At 36.2% G+C, this 22,233-nt stretch overlaps 1 protein-coding gene across 8 annotated transcripts in view; it reads right to left on the bottom strand.

Annotated features, from left to right (window-relative positions):
• The window catches only part of BABAM2 (BRISC and BRCA1 A complex member 2), a 604,603-nt gene that overhangs the window by 51,003 nt on the left and 531,367 nt on the right, over window positions 1-22,233 (bottom strand). For 7 of the 8 annotated variants that reach the window (XM_007476024.3, XM_016431556.2, XM_001371252.4 and 4 more), the window contains one exon: window positions 2,468-2,621. In XM_007476024.3, coding sequence (XP_007476086.1) covers window positions 2,468-2,621 — 154 coding nt within the window. Of the gene's footprint in view, window positions 1-2,467; window positions 2,622-22,233 lie in introns of those variants that run through there. The other variant, XR_001628762.2, reaches the window with a different exon arrangement.

Below are 22,233 nucleotides of genomic sequence, written 5' to 3'. Positions count from 1 at the left end.
CTACACAGAAAAAAACTCAGAGAAAGGAGAACAGAGTGCTCAGAGAAGATAGGACTTGAGTTGAGCCTTAAAGGATGGTTTAGATTATGGTAGTGTTGGGGAAACTTAAAAAAAAAAATCAATCATTCAGCAAATACTTCTCTTTTCTTTTATATTGTCTTTCCTGGTAATCTTATCAGATCCCATGAATATAGTTATATTTATGCAAATCCAGTCAAGTCTGTTCTTGTGCTTCATTTCCCATATCAACAGTTGTCTATCGCACATTTAAAAGTAGATGTTCCAGCGACATCTTAAATTCAACATGTCCAAAACTGAACTTGTCTTTCCTCTCAAGCTCTTCCCTATTTCTATTAAAGGCTCAAGGTATATCTACATAGAAAAAACCCCAGAAAATTATCAAACTCTTGTAATGTGCTGAATACTATAAATATGGAACTCTCTGGACAATTCCTTCTCTTGGGCACCTTTCAGCCTACACAAGTCACTGACATTTCAAAAAAGAGAAAATACTAGACTTGGTCATTATGGAGGTAGTTTCCTTATTTATAAAATGGAGAAAATAATAATTGCATGACTTATCACACAAGGTTGTTGTGCTATAAATACTTGGCAAATTATATAGCCTCTCTAGCTTTCTCCTCACCAGCTGCTGACTTAAAGAGTTTTCTCTCATGATTGGTGACTATTTCTCTCCATCATAATTTAGGACAAGTCCTAGCCTTGATTTACTCTATTTCTAACTCAAATCAACTGTACCATTGTTCTAACTATCTTTTCCAACATTTAGTTTTTTCTTCCTTCACAATATCACTTTCTATATGTCCCTTTTCTCCACTTGTACAGCTACCCCCTAGAACACAGGCCCTTATTGTTTTTTTGGCCTCATTGATTACAAGAGCCTTCTGATTGCTCTCCTTGCTTCATGCTTCTTCCTTCCAATACATCCTCCAATTAGTGGCTATGGTGATTTTCCTAAGCATGGATCTAATGATATTTCCCTGGGAAGGTGAGGCTTGAAGGGGCACCTTTGGCTTCAATAAAGGCTAGTGATTCCCTATTACCTCTAGGATGGAAATAAAATCTTTTTGTTTGTCATTTAAAGTCCTTCAAAATTTGGCCCCTTCCTACTTTTCCAGTCTTATCATTTCACATGCTCTCCTTAAGTCAACTAACTGGAACTACTTGCAATTCTTTGAATATAACATTCCGTATCTTGTCTCTGGGCCTTTGCACAAATTGTCTCCTATGCTTGCTGCTTCCTTGTCTACCTCTTAGTTTCTTTACTTCCTTCAAGACCCAAATAAATCAAAGTCCACTTTCCACAGAAGGCCTTTCCTGATTTTCCACAATTGCTGATCCTTTCTCCTTTCTAATTCTCTTCTATCTACTCTTTATATAAAGAACACTGATTTGGATGAGCTTTCTGTACTGTCACTCAGTATAAGTCCAACATGGACTTCTTACTTAATAAATTTATCAACTTCTAGACTCAAGGCCAGAACATTAAGGGAATCTGCCCATTTACTCATCTCTTATTTCTTGATGTCATATAGAGATATATGCTCCTCTCTCCCGTGCAAGTACAGGTACAACTTCTCTGCTTGTTTCATCTTCTCCTGATGTTTTTCTCTGAAGAACTTTCTGAAGTTTTATAATTCCACATCATGCTGAACAAAGTGAAGGGCCATGGTGAAATAAACATAGCTAGCATGCAGTGATGCATTTATCAGGCCATGGATAGAATCAGGCATCAAGAACACCTGAGTTTGGATATGAGATTAAGACCCTTCCTAGCTGTATGATACTGGGTAATTCACTTAACCTCTGTTTGCCTCAGTTCCTTCAATTGCAGTATGGGGATAATAGTAAAGCACTTAGCACAGTGCCCAGCACATAGTAAGCAGTATAGAAATAGCAGCTATCATTATTTTTATTATCATATGAGGCACAGTGATAGGGACATATTAACTATGATGCACTTAGTAATTTACATTTTGTTCCTCTTGCTCTACTCCACTCAATTGGAATACAGACTCAGTGAGAGCAAACATGATTTTTTTGGTATACCCAGCACTTAGCACAGTGCTTGTCACAGAGTAAGAGCTTAGTAAATGCATATTGCTTGACTGGCTGACTAGTGGAGCATAGCTAAGGAAAAGGCCCAATCATGACAATGTCTGTAGCCTAAGGACCAGCCTAGATAGGTTGGGAGATGGTTGGTACCAATTTGATCACCAAGAGATGAAGTTTTTGGCCATTATATTTCATGAAAACTCTCTACTTAAAGACAGCTGCGTTGTAATCTAGATCAGTGGAGGGGGTATCTATATTGAAATTATAGCTCCTTAAAATTTTGAAGGAACATGCATATGTATGTATATGTATACACATATGCCAGGTATTTTATGATGTAAACAGGGAAGATTAAAAGCTGTATTGACCCGAAACAGTAAATTGTACTTACTTTGCTCTCTTGGCCATCTCATTGCCATCCCATCGGGGGCTATATGGGTAATTTTTCTGGGCCTGAGAGTACAACTGTCCACTGTTGGTAAAGTGGTAGACTGATTGGAAGGTGAGAGTAGGCTGGTCTCGAGGAAAATACAAGGGAAGGTCAACTGCAAAGACAAAAATAGAAAACCAATAAATTCATTGATAGAATTGAAGATATTATCTCATCTTCATTTAACTTCAGGTTAAAGTTACAACTAATTACCAGAACTGTAATGAGTGAATATTATATGACCAGGAGGCGATTCTAGCTCCAGCCCTTCTAGTGACTAGTTTTATGATTTTGTGCAAGTCACTTTATGGCTCTAGTTGTCATTTTTTCATCCTGGCACCTATGTCTGATTTCCTGGGACAGACAGAAAACTCTGAGACATATTTTAAGGTATGAAGGAGTTTATAACCTAGTGAAATCAAGTGAAATCTACATGAAAAGTTTACTAAAAGTACAAACAACTGAGTATAAGTTATGTAATTAATGACTGATACTAAGTACTGTAAATACTCAGAGAAAGGAGAGATGACTTGGAGAACAGAGTGCTCAGAGAATATAGGACTTGGGTTGGGCCTTAAAGGATGGTTTAGATTATGGTAGTGTTGGGGAAATTAAAAAAAAATTCAAACATTCAGAAAATATTTCTCCTTTCTTTTACATTGTCTTTCCTGGTAACCTTATTAGCTCCCATGAATATAATTATATTTATGCAGATCCAGTCAAGTTTCTCCTTGAGCCTCAGCTCCCATATCAATAATTGTCAACTGCACATTTAAAAGTAGATGTTCCAGCAACATCTAAAATTCAACATGTCCAAAACTGAACTTATCTTTCCTCTCAAGCTCTTCCCTACTCTTCCAAACTACCCTATTTCTATTAAAGGCTCAAGGTTAAAACCTAGCTATTGTTCTGTACTTTTCTCTTCCTTTCACCTACACATCCAAGGAGTTGCCAAATCTGGTCATTTCTTCTACACCTGCAACATCTTTGTATCCAGTGCCTTCTTTCTATTGTCTTGTTTAGGCTCTCATTACCTCTCACCTAGATTATCATAAGAGTCTAATAATTTGGTCTTTGGGCTTCAAGTTTCTCCCCTTTTTCCAGGTCAACCTATACACTTCTACCACAGAATTTTTCCTTAGCCTGTGTAACCCCCCGACTTAACCAATTCTAAGGGCTATTTCTTTGTTTAGCTTTTATAGTCTTATACACTCTACTTCCAACCTATATTTCAAGCCTCACTGGATATCACTCTCCCTCCTGCTCTCTGTGATCCAGTAAAACTGGACTTTATTCAGTTCCTTATACATAATATCCCATCTCTTATCTCTGTGTTTTTAAAATGTATGATCACCTCATCTAGAATGCAGGGCATTCCACTGTCTCATGGATTCTCTCTTTTTCTTTAAGCAGCAGCTCAGGCACTATTTTCTACATAAAATCTTTCCTGACCCTCCCAATTGCTAATGCTTTCTCCTCCCAAGATGCCTTATATTGAAATCATTGTATATATTTGTGTTTATTCCCTTTATAGTGATACTATTCATATTTGTTTATTTGGCTACCTTAGAATATAAGCTCTTTCTCTTTGGAGATTATTTCATTCTTTGTATTCATATCCCCAATGCATTAGCTTGATACCAGGGATATGGTAGACCCTTAATAAATACTTGTTGATTCACTGATGTTCCAGAAAGACAGTGAATAGATGAGCATAGTCAGAACACAAGGTTCATATTGGGAAGTAGCAGAATTGGAGAGGTAGGAGTCACATTGTACATGGCACTGAATATCAGAGAAAGGGAAACATCACTCTAAGGCCACAACCTTAGTGATGCTAATAACTTTTCCAAACTCATTCAGCAATAATTAACAAACTCCTACCTAATTGTCATACCCTTCCTATTTCAGCAAATCCAAACATCTGCCTGTCATTATACAAACCCCATTCCACATTTCCCTCTGTCTGAATTCTTATTTACAGTCCTCTGAACTGAAACTCTCTCTTTCCCCAGTGCTGTACTTGAAAGCTACCCACATCTCCCACTGTATATTCTCTGGAATCTGTGCTAAGTAACACATTTTATTCATCTTAAATCTTTTCCTTTCCCACTGACATCTTTTGGTTCTCACTGAGACCTGGTTCTCTCCTGAAGACATAACCTCCCTAGTCACCCTTTCTAGCACTGGCTGCACTTTCACTTATTCCCCCAACTAATTGGTCAAGATGGGGGAGTTGGAATTCTCCTCTATCCCCAATCCCAGGTTCTCCTTCTACCACCATAGTAACCTCTCCCCCATGAGGTTCATTCAATCCATATTTAATATCCTATCAAGATTCTGGTGGCTGTTATTTACTGAGTTCCAGGATATACTCCTTTCCTCAACGAGTTCAGTGCCTGACTCCAAGTCTTTCTCTTCTCCCCAAAGTCCTGTCCTCATGCTAGGAGATTTCAATATACTGATTCTCTGTCAAATACTCTTAAGTCATAGTTTCTTAACTTGTTCATTTCCCATAGCCTACTACTCCATCCCACCACAGCAACACAGAGATGGTCATACTCTTGATTTTGTCATTAATTACAAAAGCTCCACTTCAATGTTGATGAATTATGAAATTTCCTTATCTGATCACAATCTTCTGTCATTCCACTTTTCTTTCCAAACTGTTCTTTATCCTGTGGTTTGTAACTGCTTGATTCCTTAATTCTTTTCCAGGCTATGCTCTTGCACTGGCTACACTCTCCTTCTTTCTCCATCTTGACCCATTAGAGAACCAGTTCAGCTCTATCCTATCTTCTATTCTGTAATCCCTTGCCCCCTCACCCTATCTTGCCCTGCAACGCTTCAGCTCTAGATTACTCTTATCATCTGTTAACTTTGCTCCTACTCACACACTGCTGAACAAAGGTGAAGAGAATAATGAAACCAAGCTGACTGAGTCCCATACAAATTTATATTACATAATTTCAACTAGGTCTTTACTGCAATAAAGTAATCTTTTTGTTGTTGTTGCTGTTCAGTCATTTTTCAGTCATGTCCAAGCCCATTTGGGGTTTTCTTGGCATAGATACTAGAGTGTTGGACTGTTTCCTTTTCCAACTCATTTTACAGATGAGGAAATAGACAAAAAGGTTTAAGTGACTTTGAACTGAGGATGATGAATCTTCCTGACTCCAGGTATGGCACTTTATCTACTGTGCCACTTAGCTGGCCAAGGTAATCCTTTTACACCTATATAATTAACTCCAAGGCTCAGCACTGTGACTTTTCCAAACCTTTTCATTATTGGCAATAGATAATCAGGGCTTGAATATATATTCAGCTTCTTGATGGTTGACATTGTTATAGCTAATAAATATCATATCCAAGCTGTTATAGGTGATAAATATTATTGGTGGAGGTTGATGAAGTTGCAGAGAGCTGTTTGGTAAACCAGTGTCCTTATTTATTTTGGAGGAGAGGTAGGGATAGAACACAGGAGGTAGGAAAATAGGAAATTATATCTATTAATCATACTAAATCTTAAACCCCAAATCCTATACTAAAAATCTATAAAGAACCCTACTGCTAACTGCCTTTCTTGGCAGTTATCTTCTTGCCTGCAAAGCAGGCCTAAATCTGGCCTACTCTAAACTTATATTAAAATTTCTATCTATCTAAAACTAACTAATTGATGTACATTAAAGTGATAATGAACTCCTTAAAGTAATATATGAAATCAAACTGTCAGATATAACTATGAGAATCTGATGCAGCACCTCTCTGACAGCTTCTTTTCCCTCAAGGAACTGAGGAGAAAAGCTCTCAGTAAATCACACTCTTTCTCAACTTTGTATGTGTATCTCAAACTCTCAAAAGTAACTCCTATACTAAAAACTCGAAGAAAACCCTAAAATCCAATTGCTTTCTTTGCAGCTTCTTCTTGCCTGCCAAAGCCAGCCTGACTGCCTACTCTCACTGACTAAGATAATAATTTTTCTATCTTAATATTTAATCCTAAACTAAAAAATGAATCTTTATCTTCTCCAACCTCCTTAACCAAGTATCAGTTCTTCTCAACTCCAACTGCCACATCTGTCAGATGTCATATCTCTCGTCAGAGAGCCAAACAGCAACTTCTGTTCTCTGAGACAGCCAGAGAAGATGGAGCCCAGAACTCACTCCCTTCTTCTCTTTTATGGTTTTCTCTTAAAGAGACAGAGTTCTATTGAGAAGACTTCTGCTCTTAAAGAGCCAGAATGAGACAAATAAAATTCCTTATAACACTGTCTGTAAGGAATTAAAGTCTGATTCACACTTCACACAGCTCATTGCAGATATTGTAAAGTCAATAGGACTAAAAGTAAACTTATTATCTTTTCCCTAGCTTCCTTATTAAGGACACCACTATTGTCCTAGTCATTTAGGCTATCAATCTATGTCACTTTGCTCACTTTCTCTCATCCACCATATCCAATATTTTACAAAGGCCTGTCAATTATATTTTGTAACATCTCTTGCATATAGTCCCTTCTCTCCTCTGACACTGACACCATTCTGGTGCAGGCCCTTAACAACGTTAGACTATTGTAGACTATTGCAATAGCCTGTAGGTGGATCTATTAAAAGTGATTATTCCCTTCTCATGTTTTCATCCAAGTTAATCTTAATATATGTTTAGACTACTATTATAAAGATTTAATTAAAATCGCTATATGTATCAATAACAAAAATCGCTATATGTATCAATAACAAAAATCAGAAACCTTCTTAGTTGATTTTTTTGGTGCCTATAATTTTTTTTTCTTATTCTTTGGGGATTTTTCTGTTATTTTTCTGGAAACTTCTCTCTGAGTGACTTTAAAATTATATAATTAAAAATCAATTAGCATGGTTTTTTAGACTCGTACACTGAATTCAATGTCAAAGAGAGATTTCTTTAACAGTTCTCCTGATGAATTTTAACTGATTTCTATTAAAGAATTTCTAGGAATTTTAATATCCATCTTTTAGTCTCATTTTCTCAAAGTTCAAGAAGGTAATTTCAATTCTTGATAACTTGAATTAAACCTAATTTTTTAAAGAAAGACTGTCATCATTGTTCTTGGTTCACAAGTTGGCTCCTTCAGTTTTATTCAGCCACAGTACTGTCTTGACAAAAGAATAACTTCAGGACAAATGAGTTTTTATTTGCTACTATTTACTTCAAAACACTTTAAGAGGTTAACTAATTATCACTGTACCCTATGATCCTCCTAAGATGATCTTAAGGAGAAGAAGAGTCTTGGAAAGGTTAGTGATGGAACAAATGTTTAAGTGAGCAAGGAATCAATCCTAATTAATGAAAACAATAGGTTATGGAAAAATGGAGAACAAATTGCTAAAAAAAAAACAACAGAAAGAATAGCATAAATGATAGACTAGGCCAGAATCTTAAAGAAGAGTTCAAAGAAAGCAGTATCATATGGGAAAACAATCAGGCTGTATTTATATAATGCAAAAACAACTGTTGAGTTCATTTAATTAAAAAATTTTATTCAAACCATTATTTTCCTATTGTGTTGGAAAAATAATTGCTTGGTTCAAGTTTTTCAACTTTTTGGGCTTTTTTGGTATCAGATGCAATGTGGTAATAGTGGACACAAGGTCTGGAAGACCTGGGTTCAAATATCACTTCTGATCCTTATTAGTTATGTGATCATGAACAAGTTACTTAATCAGTATAAATCTCTGCTTCAGGATAGCGAGGTGGCTCAGTGGACACAGAGTTAGGCCTGGAGACAGGAAGTTCTGGGTTCAAATCTGGTCTCAGATATTTTCTAGCTGTGTCATCCTGGGCTTAACCCGAATTGCCTAGCTCTTACTGCTCTTCTTCCTTAGAACCAACACATGATTCTAAAAGAGAGGGTAAGGGTTTAATAGGTTCATCTCCTTAGCACTTACCTCATAGGGTTGTTGTAAAGTTTACTATCTATTATTATTATTATTATCATCATCATAGAGATTTCATAGTAGTTGATGCTTCCATAGAGCTTTGAAACAACCTATGAGATAAGTACTACTCAATTTTACAGATGAGGAAACAAGCTCAGAGAAGTTAAATGTTGCTCAGGACACACACAGTCATTGAGTGAATCTGGAATTTTACATCAAGTCTCTCCTGACTTGATGTCTAACATTCTTTACCCTACCCACATTGCTATCTTGTGTCTCAAACTCAACAAAGCTATGATATGGTCCCTCTCTAGCTACATAATCTTATTTTCCATTTTTCCTAACATGTAACTTTCATTTTTAAAAATTGTTCAAATTTTATTTTCTTTTTTAATCAATTAATTAATTTTAAAATATTTTTCAATGGTTACATGATTCAATTTCTCTCCCTGCCCTTTTGCTTCTTCCTTCCCAGAGCCGACAAACAATTCCACTGGGTTATACATGTATTATCGCTCAATACTTATTTCTATATTATTCATTTTTGAAATAGTTATATTTTAAAACCAAAGTCCCAAATCATATGCCCTTATAGACATGTGATAAATCATGTTTTTCTCCTGTGTTTCTACTCCCACAGTTCTTTCTCTGGATGTGGACAGCATCCTTTCTCACAAGTCCCTTGGGATTGTCCCAGATCCTTGCATTATTACTAGTAGCAAAGTTGATTACATTTGATCATCTCACAACTAACATGTAACTTTAGTCCTTTTACTGTCCCTGATGGGCTGCTAGATGGATAGAGCAGTGTATAGAGCACTAGGCCTGAAGTCAGGAGACTCATCTTCCCAAGTTCAAATTCGGCTTCAGAAACTTACTAACTGTGTGACTAAAGCCACTTAACCCTCTTTGCCTCAGTTTCCTCATCTGTAAAATGAGCTGGTGAAGGAAACGGCAAAACACTCCAGTATCCTTGCCAAGAAAACCCCAAACAGGGTCATGAAGAGTAAGAAACGACCAAAAGGCCTTAATAACAAAACAATGGATTCCCTGTTAATTTCTGTCTTTGTCTATTCTGTTTCCCTGCCTGAAGTGACCTTTTTTTCTTTCAATTAATTCAAAGCTTAGATTGTCAAGCCTTTGCACCTTTCATGTGCCTGTTCCCCACTCTTGAACTTCCTAGCCAGCTGTTTTTTTGTCAGTCACATGTATATCCCTAGGCCAGATTCCCCTGCTCAGAAATGGCTCTTCTTGGAGGAAAAGAAGAAAAATAATATCTGAATAAATTTTCAGAGTAGTTTCCTTGGGATAATTTCCTTAATGCTAGTACTAACAATCCATTCCTCTACTCTTGTATTTGTCAGGAATTCTATATGGCTAATGACTGTCTAACCACCCCCCTTTATGCTGCATCCTCAACTCCTGCTGTACATGTGGCAAGCACTAACTGTTTTTTTGGTTCCTCTGATGTCTGTGTTCTCTTCCTTGATTTGCTAACCTGGCTTTAGATCTCCTGGATTTGGGGATTTATACATTTTTTTAGTGCTCAATGTTCCAGCTACTCATTCATTCCCTTATGTCTGAGGTAATGCTTGAAACAACTGACTGAGCTTCCATTCTTCCAAGAAGCCTTATCTGACTCCTCCAAACTACATAATCTCTACTATATTTGCATTCAGTATTTCATAGTTAGGTTAGTACTTAAGTTAAGCAAGTAGAAAATAATGTGAATTTTCTCTAGAAGTTAAACTGCTAGTTCTTTGAGCTAAGGTGTTTCTCATGTTGAACTCATAGTTTACACAGATTCTTTATATATGTACTGCTCGAATAAGATGCATCACATGTGAAGGTTATTCAATTTATTTTGTTTTTTTCATTTTCAAGGTATGTAAAAAATTTAATATTTTTCTCTTAAAATTAAATTGCTTTTTAGGGAGCAGCTGGGTGGCTCAGTGGATTGAAAGCCAGGCCTAGAGATCCTAGGTTCAAATCTGACCTCAGACACTTCCCAACTGTGGGACCCTGGGCAAGTCACTTGATCCCCATTGCCTAACCCTTACTGCTCTTCTGCCTTGGAACCAATACACAGTATTGATTTTAAGATGGAAGGTAAGGGTTAAAAAAACAAACAAACAAAAACCTAAATTGCTTTTTATTTATGTGTCCTTTGATTTTGTTCCCTATTAATCAATAGCTCTTGATAGGAAAAAATGAGGTCTGCTCTATGATGATTGGCAAAAAGAATTAAGATTATGTAGCTTACAGTAAAAAAGGCTGCCAAATTAAAGGTGAAAAGGGCATAGTAAGGATCTGTTTCTATATCCAAAAGGAAAATTCCTGTGTTATACCTTGTACACACCACATTTATGTTGGATAATGAGGTATTTAATTTAGAGAAAAATATTTCTGATTGTGATGATTGTGAAACCCTAGAATGGTGGGTAGAGGAAAAAAAAATCTTCTTGGAAATTCTTAAGAGGAAGGCATATAATTCTCTGCCTGGAATGATTTAAGTATAATCCTGTCTGGAAGCAGGAATGCAGATTAGTTTATCTCTGGAGGCTAAGCCAAATTTTTCTCAGGGAGCTAAATTTTTCAGTAAATTTGAGAATATTATCATCACTCATTTTGCTAACTAGACTACCAAAAAGGAAAAAGATTGTTCTGGGGATCAAAGGTATCACGCATTCAATTAAATGACTAACTTACTTTTGCCAACTTTTAAACTGATGAGTAAGTTCATGATCTCATAAAAATGTCTTATCTTTATACAATTCTCCTTCCCTCATATAAGAAATTATTCAAAGACCATAAGAACAGAGCAGTCCTGAAGTAAAAGCTGACCACAGAGCAGAAAAAAAATAGAGAAAAAAAAGCTTCAGTGGAAAATTTGGTCACATGAGGGGTGGAGTGGAGTCAACTAGTGCTTTTTAAAAATGAGCTTTTAGTAATGTAATAGTCTAAGATTTCCTCTGTACTCACCTGGCAGTAGGTGCATTCAAAGAGGCAACTAACCAACATAAAGTTGGTCAAACACACCTTAGTTTAGTAGAAAGAGTTCTGGAATCGGAGTAAGGAAGCTCTAATTACTCCTAGCTCTGTGACCATAGGTAAATCATTTAAGTTCTGTGAGCTTTAGTTTCCTCATTTTTATGTACAATGGGGAAAATAATGCTTGTGTTACCTAGATTGTGAGAAAAAGACTGAAAAATATTAAAGTTATTACTGTTACCAGACTTAAAGCTCCATAAAGCATCTAGGTGGTGAGGCAGCTAGAGTTAGAATTGGAGAAAAGTCATTTAATGTGTCTGCCATAGTTTCCTTATCTATAAAATGGTGCTAATAATAGCAGCTATATCCCAGGGTTGTGAGGACAAAATGATATGATGTTCGTAATGTGCTTTGTGAACTTAATAGTCTTCATAGCTCTATAAATCCTAAGTATTAGTATTGTTATAATGATGACAGAAACAATGTTTTATATAAACTTTTATCTTTCTCCCACAACCTAGTATGATGCATTGTATAGAGTAGGCAGTCAATAAATGTCTGATAGATGAATGAATAGATGGATGAAAAACATGTTTCTTTTAGGTAAGAGAAAGCATGTTCTGATTGTTAAGAGAGTTTTTTAAATTTATCCTTTTTATATTTAGGAGGAAAAGGAGCAATAATATTTTTCAGTAAGAGACCCCCTACTGTGCAGTTTGCCAGTTGGTGACAGAAGGGTGTGGCTGAGTGTGGTTTGTAAGATGCAGACCACTGGAAAGGGGCTTTTGTCTCTGGCTCTCCTGGGGAGAGGATGTGTTGCTAGCACTCTCTCTGACTGGAGACAGAGAAACAGAATAAGGCCTTAATAGCCTTATTGATCTTTGATAACTTGGGTATACAGGTAGATAAGATAGGGATTATATCATCAGATAGAGAGAATAGTGAGAGTAGGCAAGGGCTTTGGCCTAGCAGAAGATATTGCCCTCTTAGTGTAAACCTCAAAATTCCTTAGACTTATAAATGTTAGAAATTTCACCATTGAGATATTTCATACTTGGAAAATTTCTTACTGATAGTCTATTGGAATGGGAACCCCATTGGCATGGGAGGTTCCTTCTCTTCCCTTCTTAAGATTACTTTAGGACATAAACCTTTTGCTGAACAATGGAAAGGACTTTGACCTATGCTTAAGCATAGAACAGGAATTTCTTTGAGTCATGATTGATTTTAGAATTGATACAATGGAGATACTTGGAATCAATCTCCACCCTATTCAGTCCTAACAGGATTGAGTAAGGGCTGCAGCCTAGATCAAAATTTAATTATTCCAATCTCTACCCTACTCAGGTTAACAGGATTTAGAAAGGGCTGTAGCAAAGGAGCAAAGATTTAATCATTTGAAAATATGACCTTCAACAGACATGTGCAAAGCCTCTGGGCGGTCCTGGGTTAAGCTAGAGCCTCCATTGGCACAGGGAAATTGATGGACAGTGATTGGTAGATGTGAGAACTGAGGGGAGGCAACTGGGATGGTTTCCTTAAAGATCAGGGGGGTCTGAAGACTCGAGAGGGTTGAGGAGTTTGGTCGGAGTGATTGCAGTGGACTCTGAGAAGCTTGCTCTGAAGGAAGCTGAAGGTGGGGGCCTCTGAGACTGTTTCTCCATTTTGGTCACGTGAGTGATAGGGACTGATCTCCTTTCTTTGCCCCAGCTATCTAAGGGCTTGGGCCTTTTGGCCCAGCCTAAACAGAAGGGGTATTTAAGCCCTATTCCTTTCTCTCCCTTTTTCTCTCTCTCTATCTCTAATTCCTTTCTTCCTCCTATTGTAATTAAACTCCATAAAAGATTGACTGCAAACTTGAGTTTTCATTTAGGAATTACATAGCTGAATTCCTTGGTGACCTTAAATTAATATATATCAGTCTTTTAACGTGATTCCCTTGTAACATTGTGGCTGACCACACGGGAGTCTAAAGAATCCTCTCAAATAATTTTTGAAATTCCTTGCCTTTTTACTATACCGTCTTACCACTTAGTCCCTCTTTTTTTTTTTTAACAAAAAACTTGGCTTAAAGACACAGCTGCTAGAACACGTGAGTATAAAAAACTTTTTCTCTTTTCTCTTTTCTCCTTAAGTTAAATTGGAATCAGCAGTTTTTTTTTCCTTTTTCTTCCCTTTAATCTTAAGGGACAGCTGGGTAGCTCAGCGGATTGAGAGCAAGCCCTAGAGGCAGAAGGTCCTGGGTTCAAATTGGACCTCAGATACTTCCCAGCTGTGTGACTCTGATAGACAGAAAACAGCTGTTTTAAATCTCAGCAACAGGACTCTAAACTCCTGGCTGGAAGAGCTGTTTCTAAATATCCTTTCCCTTAAGGAACAACTTCCTGGATTAGAAAAAAAAAACCTGTGGAAAGTTTGTTACTTTGCCCTGCTCCCCACGTGTTTTGTGAAATTACAAAATATACATATAAAAATGAGTACTACATTCTTTGACAATTATATGGCAGCTGAAGAAGTAGGGGCATTGGGGAATGCAGGATACCTCCAAATTTTTATATTAATAGGTACTGTCATTTTTGTAATCCTCAATACTATATTTAGAGATGATAAAATAAAAAAAAATTGAGGATAAAATGCAAGCCCAATTAGAAGATCTAAAAAGTTTCTTACAGGATCAATTGGCAAACAACCACTCTACCAGAAACAGACCTGTTTCTGAACCTTTGAATGAGGAAATTTCCTTCCCTGAAATAGAGATGGAAAACACCTTCCCTATAGCCCAGTTAACAGACTGCTTCTCTCGTGTAGTGCAAATCTTGTCTGAATTTAATCCCCAAAACCCTTCCCCTGCAATCCCAGCTTCTCATGTTCCTTCTCCTACAGAAAACCAAATTCCAATGCAAGGGAGATCTTGTCCTCCTAGAGAAACCTGTCCTTGTCAAACTGACCCACAGGTGCAAAATTCAACTAGAGGCCTGTTTCCTCTAAGAGAAGTACCTGAAATAGGACGGAATGGGGATGTGGTGACTTTAAGACATAGGATACCGTTTACTCCCCAAGAAATAAATGAATTTACACGAAATATCCCCACATATGAACAAGATCCTTTTCTAGTAACAAAAAAGATGGGAGACATATTTTTTTCAGTATAATCCGTCTTACAAGGATGTTGAGAGCTTACTACAGGCTTTTTTAAGTGAACGTGAAAAAAATAAAATAATTGCTCATGTCAACAAAACCCGGGGGCGTAATGCAGCACATTGGCCATCTCAGGATCCCGAATGGGACTATAACAATCCTGAGGATTATCTACAACTATACCGTTGTAGAGAGGCCATCCTCATGGCCATGAAGGAATGTGCAGACAGTACAGATAAGTGGATGGAACTGGAAAAAATTAAGCAAAAGGACGAAGAAACACCCTCCAGATTTATGGACAGAATTATCGAGTTTGGGGACAGATACTTAGATTGGGACTTAACTAAAGAGAGTAGTTTAAGACAAGTTAGAAGAATCTTTGTAAACAATTCTTGCAAAGCAATTAAAAATTATTTTAAAACACAATGCCCAAGATGGTCAGATATGGACCTTGAAGAATTGCGAAAAACAGCTATATATGTTTTAAAGGGAAACAAGGAAAAGGAGGAAGAAAATAATGATGACATGGAGGAAATGAAGAAAAAAATGAGATGTGTAATAGATAGGATAACTAAATTAGAAAGTGGGCATGATAATGAACCAACGACAATTGCCCCTCTCCAGAAATCCAATTATCAATCCATTACTTGCCACTTCTGTGGGAAGAAGGGCCACAATATGATGGATTGTAGAACCTTTCTTAAGATGTTTGGAAGGAATACACAGTTTAATAATAGTTTTAGAAATAATAACTATAGAAATGATGATAATGGTTATAGAATCCAGAATTCTAGAAATTATAATAATGACTACGGAAATAACTATAATGAATATAGAAATAAGAACTTTAGAAACCAGAATTATAGAAATAGGAATTGGAAATTTAATGACAATGTTCCAATTAAAGAAAATTATAATGAAAATGAACAACAACAATATATGAGAAATGGCGCTCGTCCAAAAAATACTCGAGGTGCTAATGACCCTCAGAGAGGTGCCCTTCAGGAGGGTGCCCAGGGAACTTCCCAGTATAATAAAGATGATTCTTCTTAGATTGTATTGATTTTGTTGATATTAATTAACCTTTTTCAGTTTTTTTTTCTCCTCTCCAAATAGTAGGAAAGATGAATAAAGAACTTAAGACTATGATTGGCAAATTATGCACTGAGACCCATTTAAAATGGCCTGAAATTCTCCCTCTGGCCCTATTTTATCTTAGAAGCAGACCTAGAGGAGACTTACATATTTCACCATTTGAGATGCTTTTTGGACATCCGCCTATACAGGCTAAGCCTTTCTCCCCGGCTTATACATCGCTATTAGGGGGAGATATTACTATCGCTTCCTATATACAGGAGTTACAGCACAAACTATGTGAACTTCATGAATCCGGAGCTGCAGTACAAGCTGGACCATTAGACTTTTCTCTGCATGACCTGAACCCAGGAGATAAAGTTTATATCAAGAATTTCAAGCGAACTGGAGCAACTCAACCTTCATGGGAAGGACCATTCCAAATATTATTAACTACTCCAACATCTATAAAGATTGGAGAAAGAGACTCTTGGATTCACTGCTCACATGTGAAGAAAGCATCTTCTGCTGAGACTGATTGACTCTATCCTATCATATGAATTGTGACTCTATCTTATCATAAGAATTGGAGATAATAATCCATAGACAAATGGATGCTGGTTTTTTTTTCTCAAGAATATATTGAATTACTGATTTTTTTTCTTATTTTTTCTTATTTCTTTTCTTTTATTTTTTTATCAGAATATTTGATTTTTTTCTCATTTTTTGTACTGAAGGTACACATAATTAATACTAATATTATTTTTCCCTGCAGTAATACAAGTTAATATATATACTCTTGCTATAATATCAATATATGCCTAAAAGCTTTAAACTATGGGAACCTGCCATTTATTGATAAAATATTATAGGACTGTGATTAATGTTTGTGTCTGATTCCAGGAAAAGGGATAAAAACAAGGAGCACAGACTAAACCTGAATAGTGCCAATAGAGCACACAAGAAATATTAAAGTGAGACTCAAGGTTGCGACACTTAACTTATGTTTAAGTCGTAGGACTTCCTTGTATCTACATTCTTTTCGAAGTACTCAAACAAGTACAAAGCTTGACTATCATGCTGGCTCCCTATATCCCTGAGGAAAAAATCAGACAAGGGAATGACATTTCCCCATCAAAATAGAATTCTAATTCTTTTCTTCTTATGTTATGGCAACTTCCTGTAGTCTCGGCTACAAATGGCTAAGTGAAATATTACTGCATTCTGTCCTACATACTTGTGGGATAGAAATTACTTTAAACTGGACCTATACAAGGTCTATTTTGAATTTTTCTTATGTTTTTGATTATTTTTCTATTCTTTTGATAATTGACACATACAACCCCATAACTGAACATTGCATTCTGAGCTAAACTTGATATATTTTTTTTAAATACTTACTTCAGGGGGTATTGTATTTTAATTTAAAATCTAAGAATTTTTTGAATTGAATTTTTGAAAAAATCCAAGAATTTTGTTTAAGATTTTACTTTTATAAAAAATTCAAAGATTTTGATTTTGTTTGAGAAAAGATCTTCAAGAAAGAAGCTTGAAATTTTTATATCCAGAGAATGAACTGTTGCAGAAAGATGCCGAAAACCTACACTTCATCAAGAAGATCAAGAATGAACTTTGGATGTGATTGATTGGACTGAACTTTTGATTGAACATTTATTGTAACTGTACACATTTATGCCAAAAGGGACTGCCCCTAATTTGGCTTTCTGTCAATGCGCCTAGCAAACATTGGTTTTGCTTTCTTTTCTTTTCTATTTCCTCTCTCACTATTCTAATTTCTCTTAGAAAATTGAATATTGTGTATATCTTTAGTTAGAAGTGAATTTAGAACTACAAAATGATTATGTTAAATGATCAATGGGGAGACTAGTCTCCCAATGATCATCAGGGGGGATTGTAAACCTCAAAATTCCTTAGACTTATAAATATTGGAAATTTCACCATTGGGATATTTCATACTTGGAAAATTTCTTACTGATAGTCTATTGGAATGGGAACCCCATTGGCATGGGAGGTTCCTTCTCTTCCCTTCTTAAGATTACTTTAGGACATAAACCTTTTGCTGAACAATGGAAAGGACTTTGACCTATGCTTAAGCATAGAACAGGAATTTCTTTGAGTCATGATTGATTTTAGAATTGATACAATGGAGATACTTGGAATCAATCTCCACCCTATTCAGTCCTAACAGGATTGAGTAAGGGCTGCAGCCTAGATCAAAATTTAATTATTCCAATCTCTACCCTACTCGGGTTAACAGGATTTAGAAAGGGCTGTAGCAAAGGAGCAAAGATTTAATCATTTGAAAATATGACCTTCAACAGACATGTGCAAAGCCTCTGGGCGGTCCTGGGTTAAGCTAGAGCCTCCATTGGCACAGGGAAATTGATGGACAGTGATTGGTAGATGTGAGAACTGAGGGGAGGCAACTGGGATGGTTTCCTTAAAGATCAGGGGGGTCTGAAGACTCGAGAGGGTTGAGGAGTTTGGTCGGAGTGATTGCAGTGGACTCTGAGAAGCTTGCTCTGAAGGAAGCTGAAGGTGGGGGCCTCTGAGACTGTTTCTCCATTTTGGTCACGTGAGTGATAGAGACTGATCTCCTTTCTTTGCCCCAGCTATCTAAGGGCTTGGGCCTTTTGGCCCAGCCTAAACAGAAGGGGTATTTAAGCCCTATTCCTTTCTCTCCCTTTTTCTCTCTCTCTATCTCTAATTCCTTTCTTCCTCCTATTGTAATTAAACTCCATAAAAGATTGACTGCAAACTTGAGTTTTCATTTAGGAATTACATAGCTGAATTCCTTGGCGACCTTAAATTAATATATATCAGTCTTTTAAAGTGATTCACTTGTAACATTAGGTAGATAGATGGTTTTCTAGAGAAATTTAGTTAGGATTGAGATCTGGGGTTTAGTTAAAATGTATTACAAGATTACTTGCACTTTCCTCCTTCCTATTTTCTATCAGTATTTCCTAATAATAAACTAAGTGTTTTGTGTTTAATAAATTGCACAATGGCAGTTGATCAAACTCCTGCCCCTCAAAATTTAACCCTTCTTGTGATTAAAAAAATCAAAATGCTAATATGGAAAAATAAATACTAATATCCAAGGTTACGTTATGTTATGTTATGTTATGTTATGTTATGTTATGTTATGTTATGTTATGTTATGTTATGTTATGGACATTGCAAAAAAAAAGGTGATTTTTAAATCATAGATTCAGGGATGTAAGGGACCTCAGGAGTCATCTAAACTGACCTGCTCATTTGAAGATAAGAAAACTGAGGCCCAGACAAATAAAGTATTTTATCTAGAGCCACACAAAGAATAGCATAACCAGGATCTGTGTCCAGGTTCTCTTATTCCAAAACTTATTCTCTTTCTACTATAGTCATAAGTACCTCATTTCAGAGGAGGTCTCCTTCAACTAGGGCACCAAGGGTTTTCTCTCCAAATCAGACTTTGTAAGGACAATGAATCTGGGAATCAGAATGAGGAAGTTTTAAAACCTGATCCACTGTTAGGTCATAAGATTTTGTTCTAGAAAGGAACTAGTTCAATCTCTTCACTTTATTTTTTGGTTACCACTTTTCAATATGAGAAAACTCCGGCTCAGAGAGGTATGAGACCTTGTGCAATTCACATCATTACTCTGAACTTCTGTTTCCTCACTTGCAAAATGGGGACAATAAAACATATGTGGCCTAGAATAGTGATGAGCACTATAGGTACAGTGTGGTAAAGCAAGATGGTGGGTCAGACAATGATAAATTCAGGGCTCACTGTCATCTAGCCTTTGGATTATATTATTCCTATCTATTTGCTTTATCATTGATCAATAATTTCTACATAAGAGGTATACTTGCTGGATTAATAGTTAATTAGGAAATGTCTAATAAAATAAATAAAATATAATATAATGTCAATTTGTGGTTTTTAAAATCTGTATGTGGTCCAAAGAGTTCTGAGTTTGACATTACTACTCTACATAATTATATAGGTGTGGTAGAGACATGAAGAGAAAGAGGTTTTGCAGGATAAGCCAAGATGTAAGAACCAAGGCTGGGGACCTGTCTATCAAGAAGAAGGTTCCAAATGGGATGTTCCCAGGAGTTGGAGTTGAGGGTCTGACCACAGAGAAGAAGAAGCAGGATCTTGAACTTTTGATTCTATCTCTGGCTCTGGGGGTTGAAGCTAGCCAGGGGGAAGAAGCTGAACTGACATTATTTAGTTCCTGTCATGCTGTTTAGGAAGACATCAAAAGGTACCAACATAACAAAGTTTTCTCATTTCTATAAAATATTTGAAAACAGTGTATAATGAGAGTGTCTTTGATCCAAACATAGTAGGCAAACTAAAAAAATGGATGTTTTATTTTTAGATCACTTTTATTTCTGTATATATCTCATTTTTTCCTTCTAACCAGAGAGCCATACCTAGCAACAAAGAGAAAGAGAAAAGGTAATTTGGAAAAACCAACACATCAAATAAATATGATTAATATATGCAGTATTTCATACACAGTCATCTATATTTATAAAGATAGGAGTGGAGGTATATTTTCTCAATAATTCGTTAGGTTCAAGATTGGCTATTGCAATTACTGACTATTATAACAGCTTGATGATCAGTCTCTACAAGGCTCTCTTCTCTCCACTCTAGGCCATCTTCCACTGAGCTGCCAAAGGGATATATTTAAAGGTGTATATGCATGTTACTCCTCAAAATCTTTTAACCAGGTGATATCTTTCTCCTTTTCCAGTCATCTTTCTCTTTTCTCCCCTTCACTTAATCAAAGACATAGCTACAAGTCTCTTGCTGTTATTTGCAAATCTCTCAAAACTGTGCCTTTTTATCTATCATCCCTCATATTTGGTATGCTATCCCTCCTCATCTCTATATTCTGGTTGCCCTGGTTTCCTTCATGACTCAACTTAAACCCACTTCTGCAGTAGGCCTTTTCTGTTCTTCTCTTATTCACATGCCCCAATACTTTCTTTCTGAGATTACTTCCCACTTATACTGTATAGATCTCATTTTTATGTAATTATTTACATATTGCCTCAATAGAATGTGAGTTCCTTGAGATCAGGGACAATATATACATTTTAAAGCACCTTAACTTCTGTCTTAGAATTAATATTAACTATTGATTCTAAGGCAGAAAAACAGTGGAGACTAGGCAACTGAAATTAAGTGACTTCCCCAGAGTCACATAGCAAGGAAGTTTCAGAAGCTAAATTTGAACTCAGGATCTTCTATCCCCAGGTGTGGTATTCTATTCACTTAGCCACCTAGCTGCCTGGGATAATATATATATATATATATATATATATATATATATATATATATATATATATATATTTTTTTTTTTCCTTTCTTTGTACCTTAGCACTTAGTACAGTGCCAGGCACATAGTTAATATTTAATAAATGCTTATTATTAGTATTATTATTATCATTGTGGGTTTTAAAATTAATAACCAATAACTAAATATCATATTTTATAAAATTTTATTATTAATAACTAAAGCAAAAGAACTGCCTGTATTCAGCCTGGTCACAGGTCAAAAAGAGAGACAGAGGGAGGAGTTATAGCCACTTAACTATAATCACAAAATGTAAGGACACAGAAAAAGGGAATTTTGGGAAATACTAAGGGACTTCTGGGGAATGAAGTCCAAAGCCTCAAAATATCCATTTATACATCCCCCCCCCCCCCGTGATCCTATTAGGAAACCAGTTTCCCCAAAAGGATCATGGAAACATAATCAATTTTAATATTGTAATAATTTGTGGTTAAAAGGGGAAAAAAGGACAAAACCAATGATTACTAGGTTGACAAAAGGCCAATTTGGGGGCAGTCCCCTTTTGGCATTAGATTATACATTCAAAACAAAGGCATTTCAAAACTCCCCTCCCCCAATAGTTCAATTCACATTTCAAAGTTCACTCTGGATCTTCTGGTACAGCATGTGGACACTGTAGGTATCTATCTACATGGCACATTCTGGATTCTGGGAAGTAGCAAGTTTTTTATCTGAAAATTGCTCAAATTTAAATCAAAGTTTACAACAGTAACTTGGCCCCACTGAGGTAAATAATAACAAAAAACAGGGGTCAGTCAGGGATGCATGGCTGAGTTATGAAGTATATGAATCAACTGGCAAAAGAAAATCAAAAACATTTAAAAAATCCAAATAAAAGAGAAAAATAACTTGTGGATGAAATACAAAATGTAAAAGTCTTTCTTATGTCTAAAAAAATCTAAGTAAAGGAAAAACAAATCTATAACAGATCCTTGAATCAGGGCCCAATTAAAATGATTTAAGTAATTATGCGTTTACCCAATCAGTAGCCAGGACTATAAAAAGTTTGCCACACCATGAGAGACAGAAAAGGAACTAGATTTCAGCAGCAAATGGGAGCCTAGATGGCAGCGAAAAGGAGGTGCTTGATAGAATGTAGCTCAAGGAAGTCCTGCATTTAACACATGTTAAAACAGCCTCAACCTTGAACCCCAAACAGTTCAAGTCCTCTTGTCAACACAAAATTCCATCAATCCCACTGCACTAGAATCTGGTCTCTTTGAC

This window comes from Monodelphis domestica, chromosome 1 (genome assembly GCF_027887165.1).
Source record: "Monodelphis domestica isolate mMonDom1 chromosome 1, mMonDom1.pri, whole genome shotgun sequence".
Lineage (NCBI taxonomy): Eukaryota > Metazoa > Chordata > Mammalia > Didelphimorphia > Didelphidae > Monodelphis > Monodelphis domestica.
This window is presented reverse-complemented; position numbering and strand designations above follow the sequence as displayed.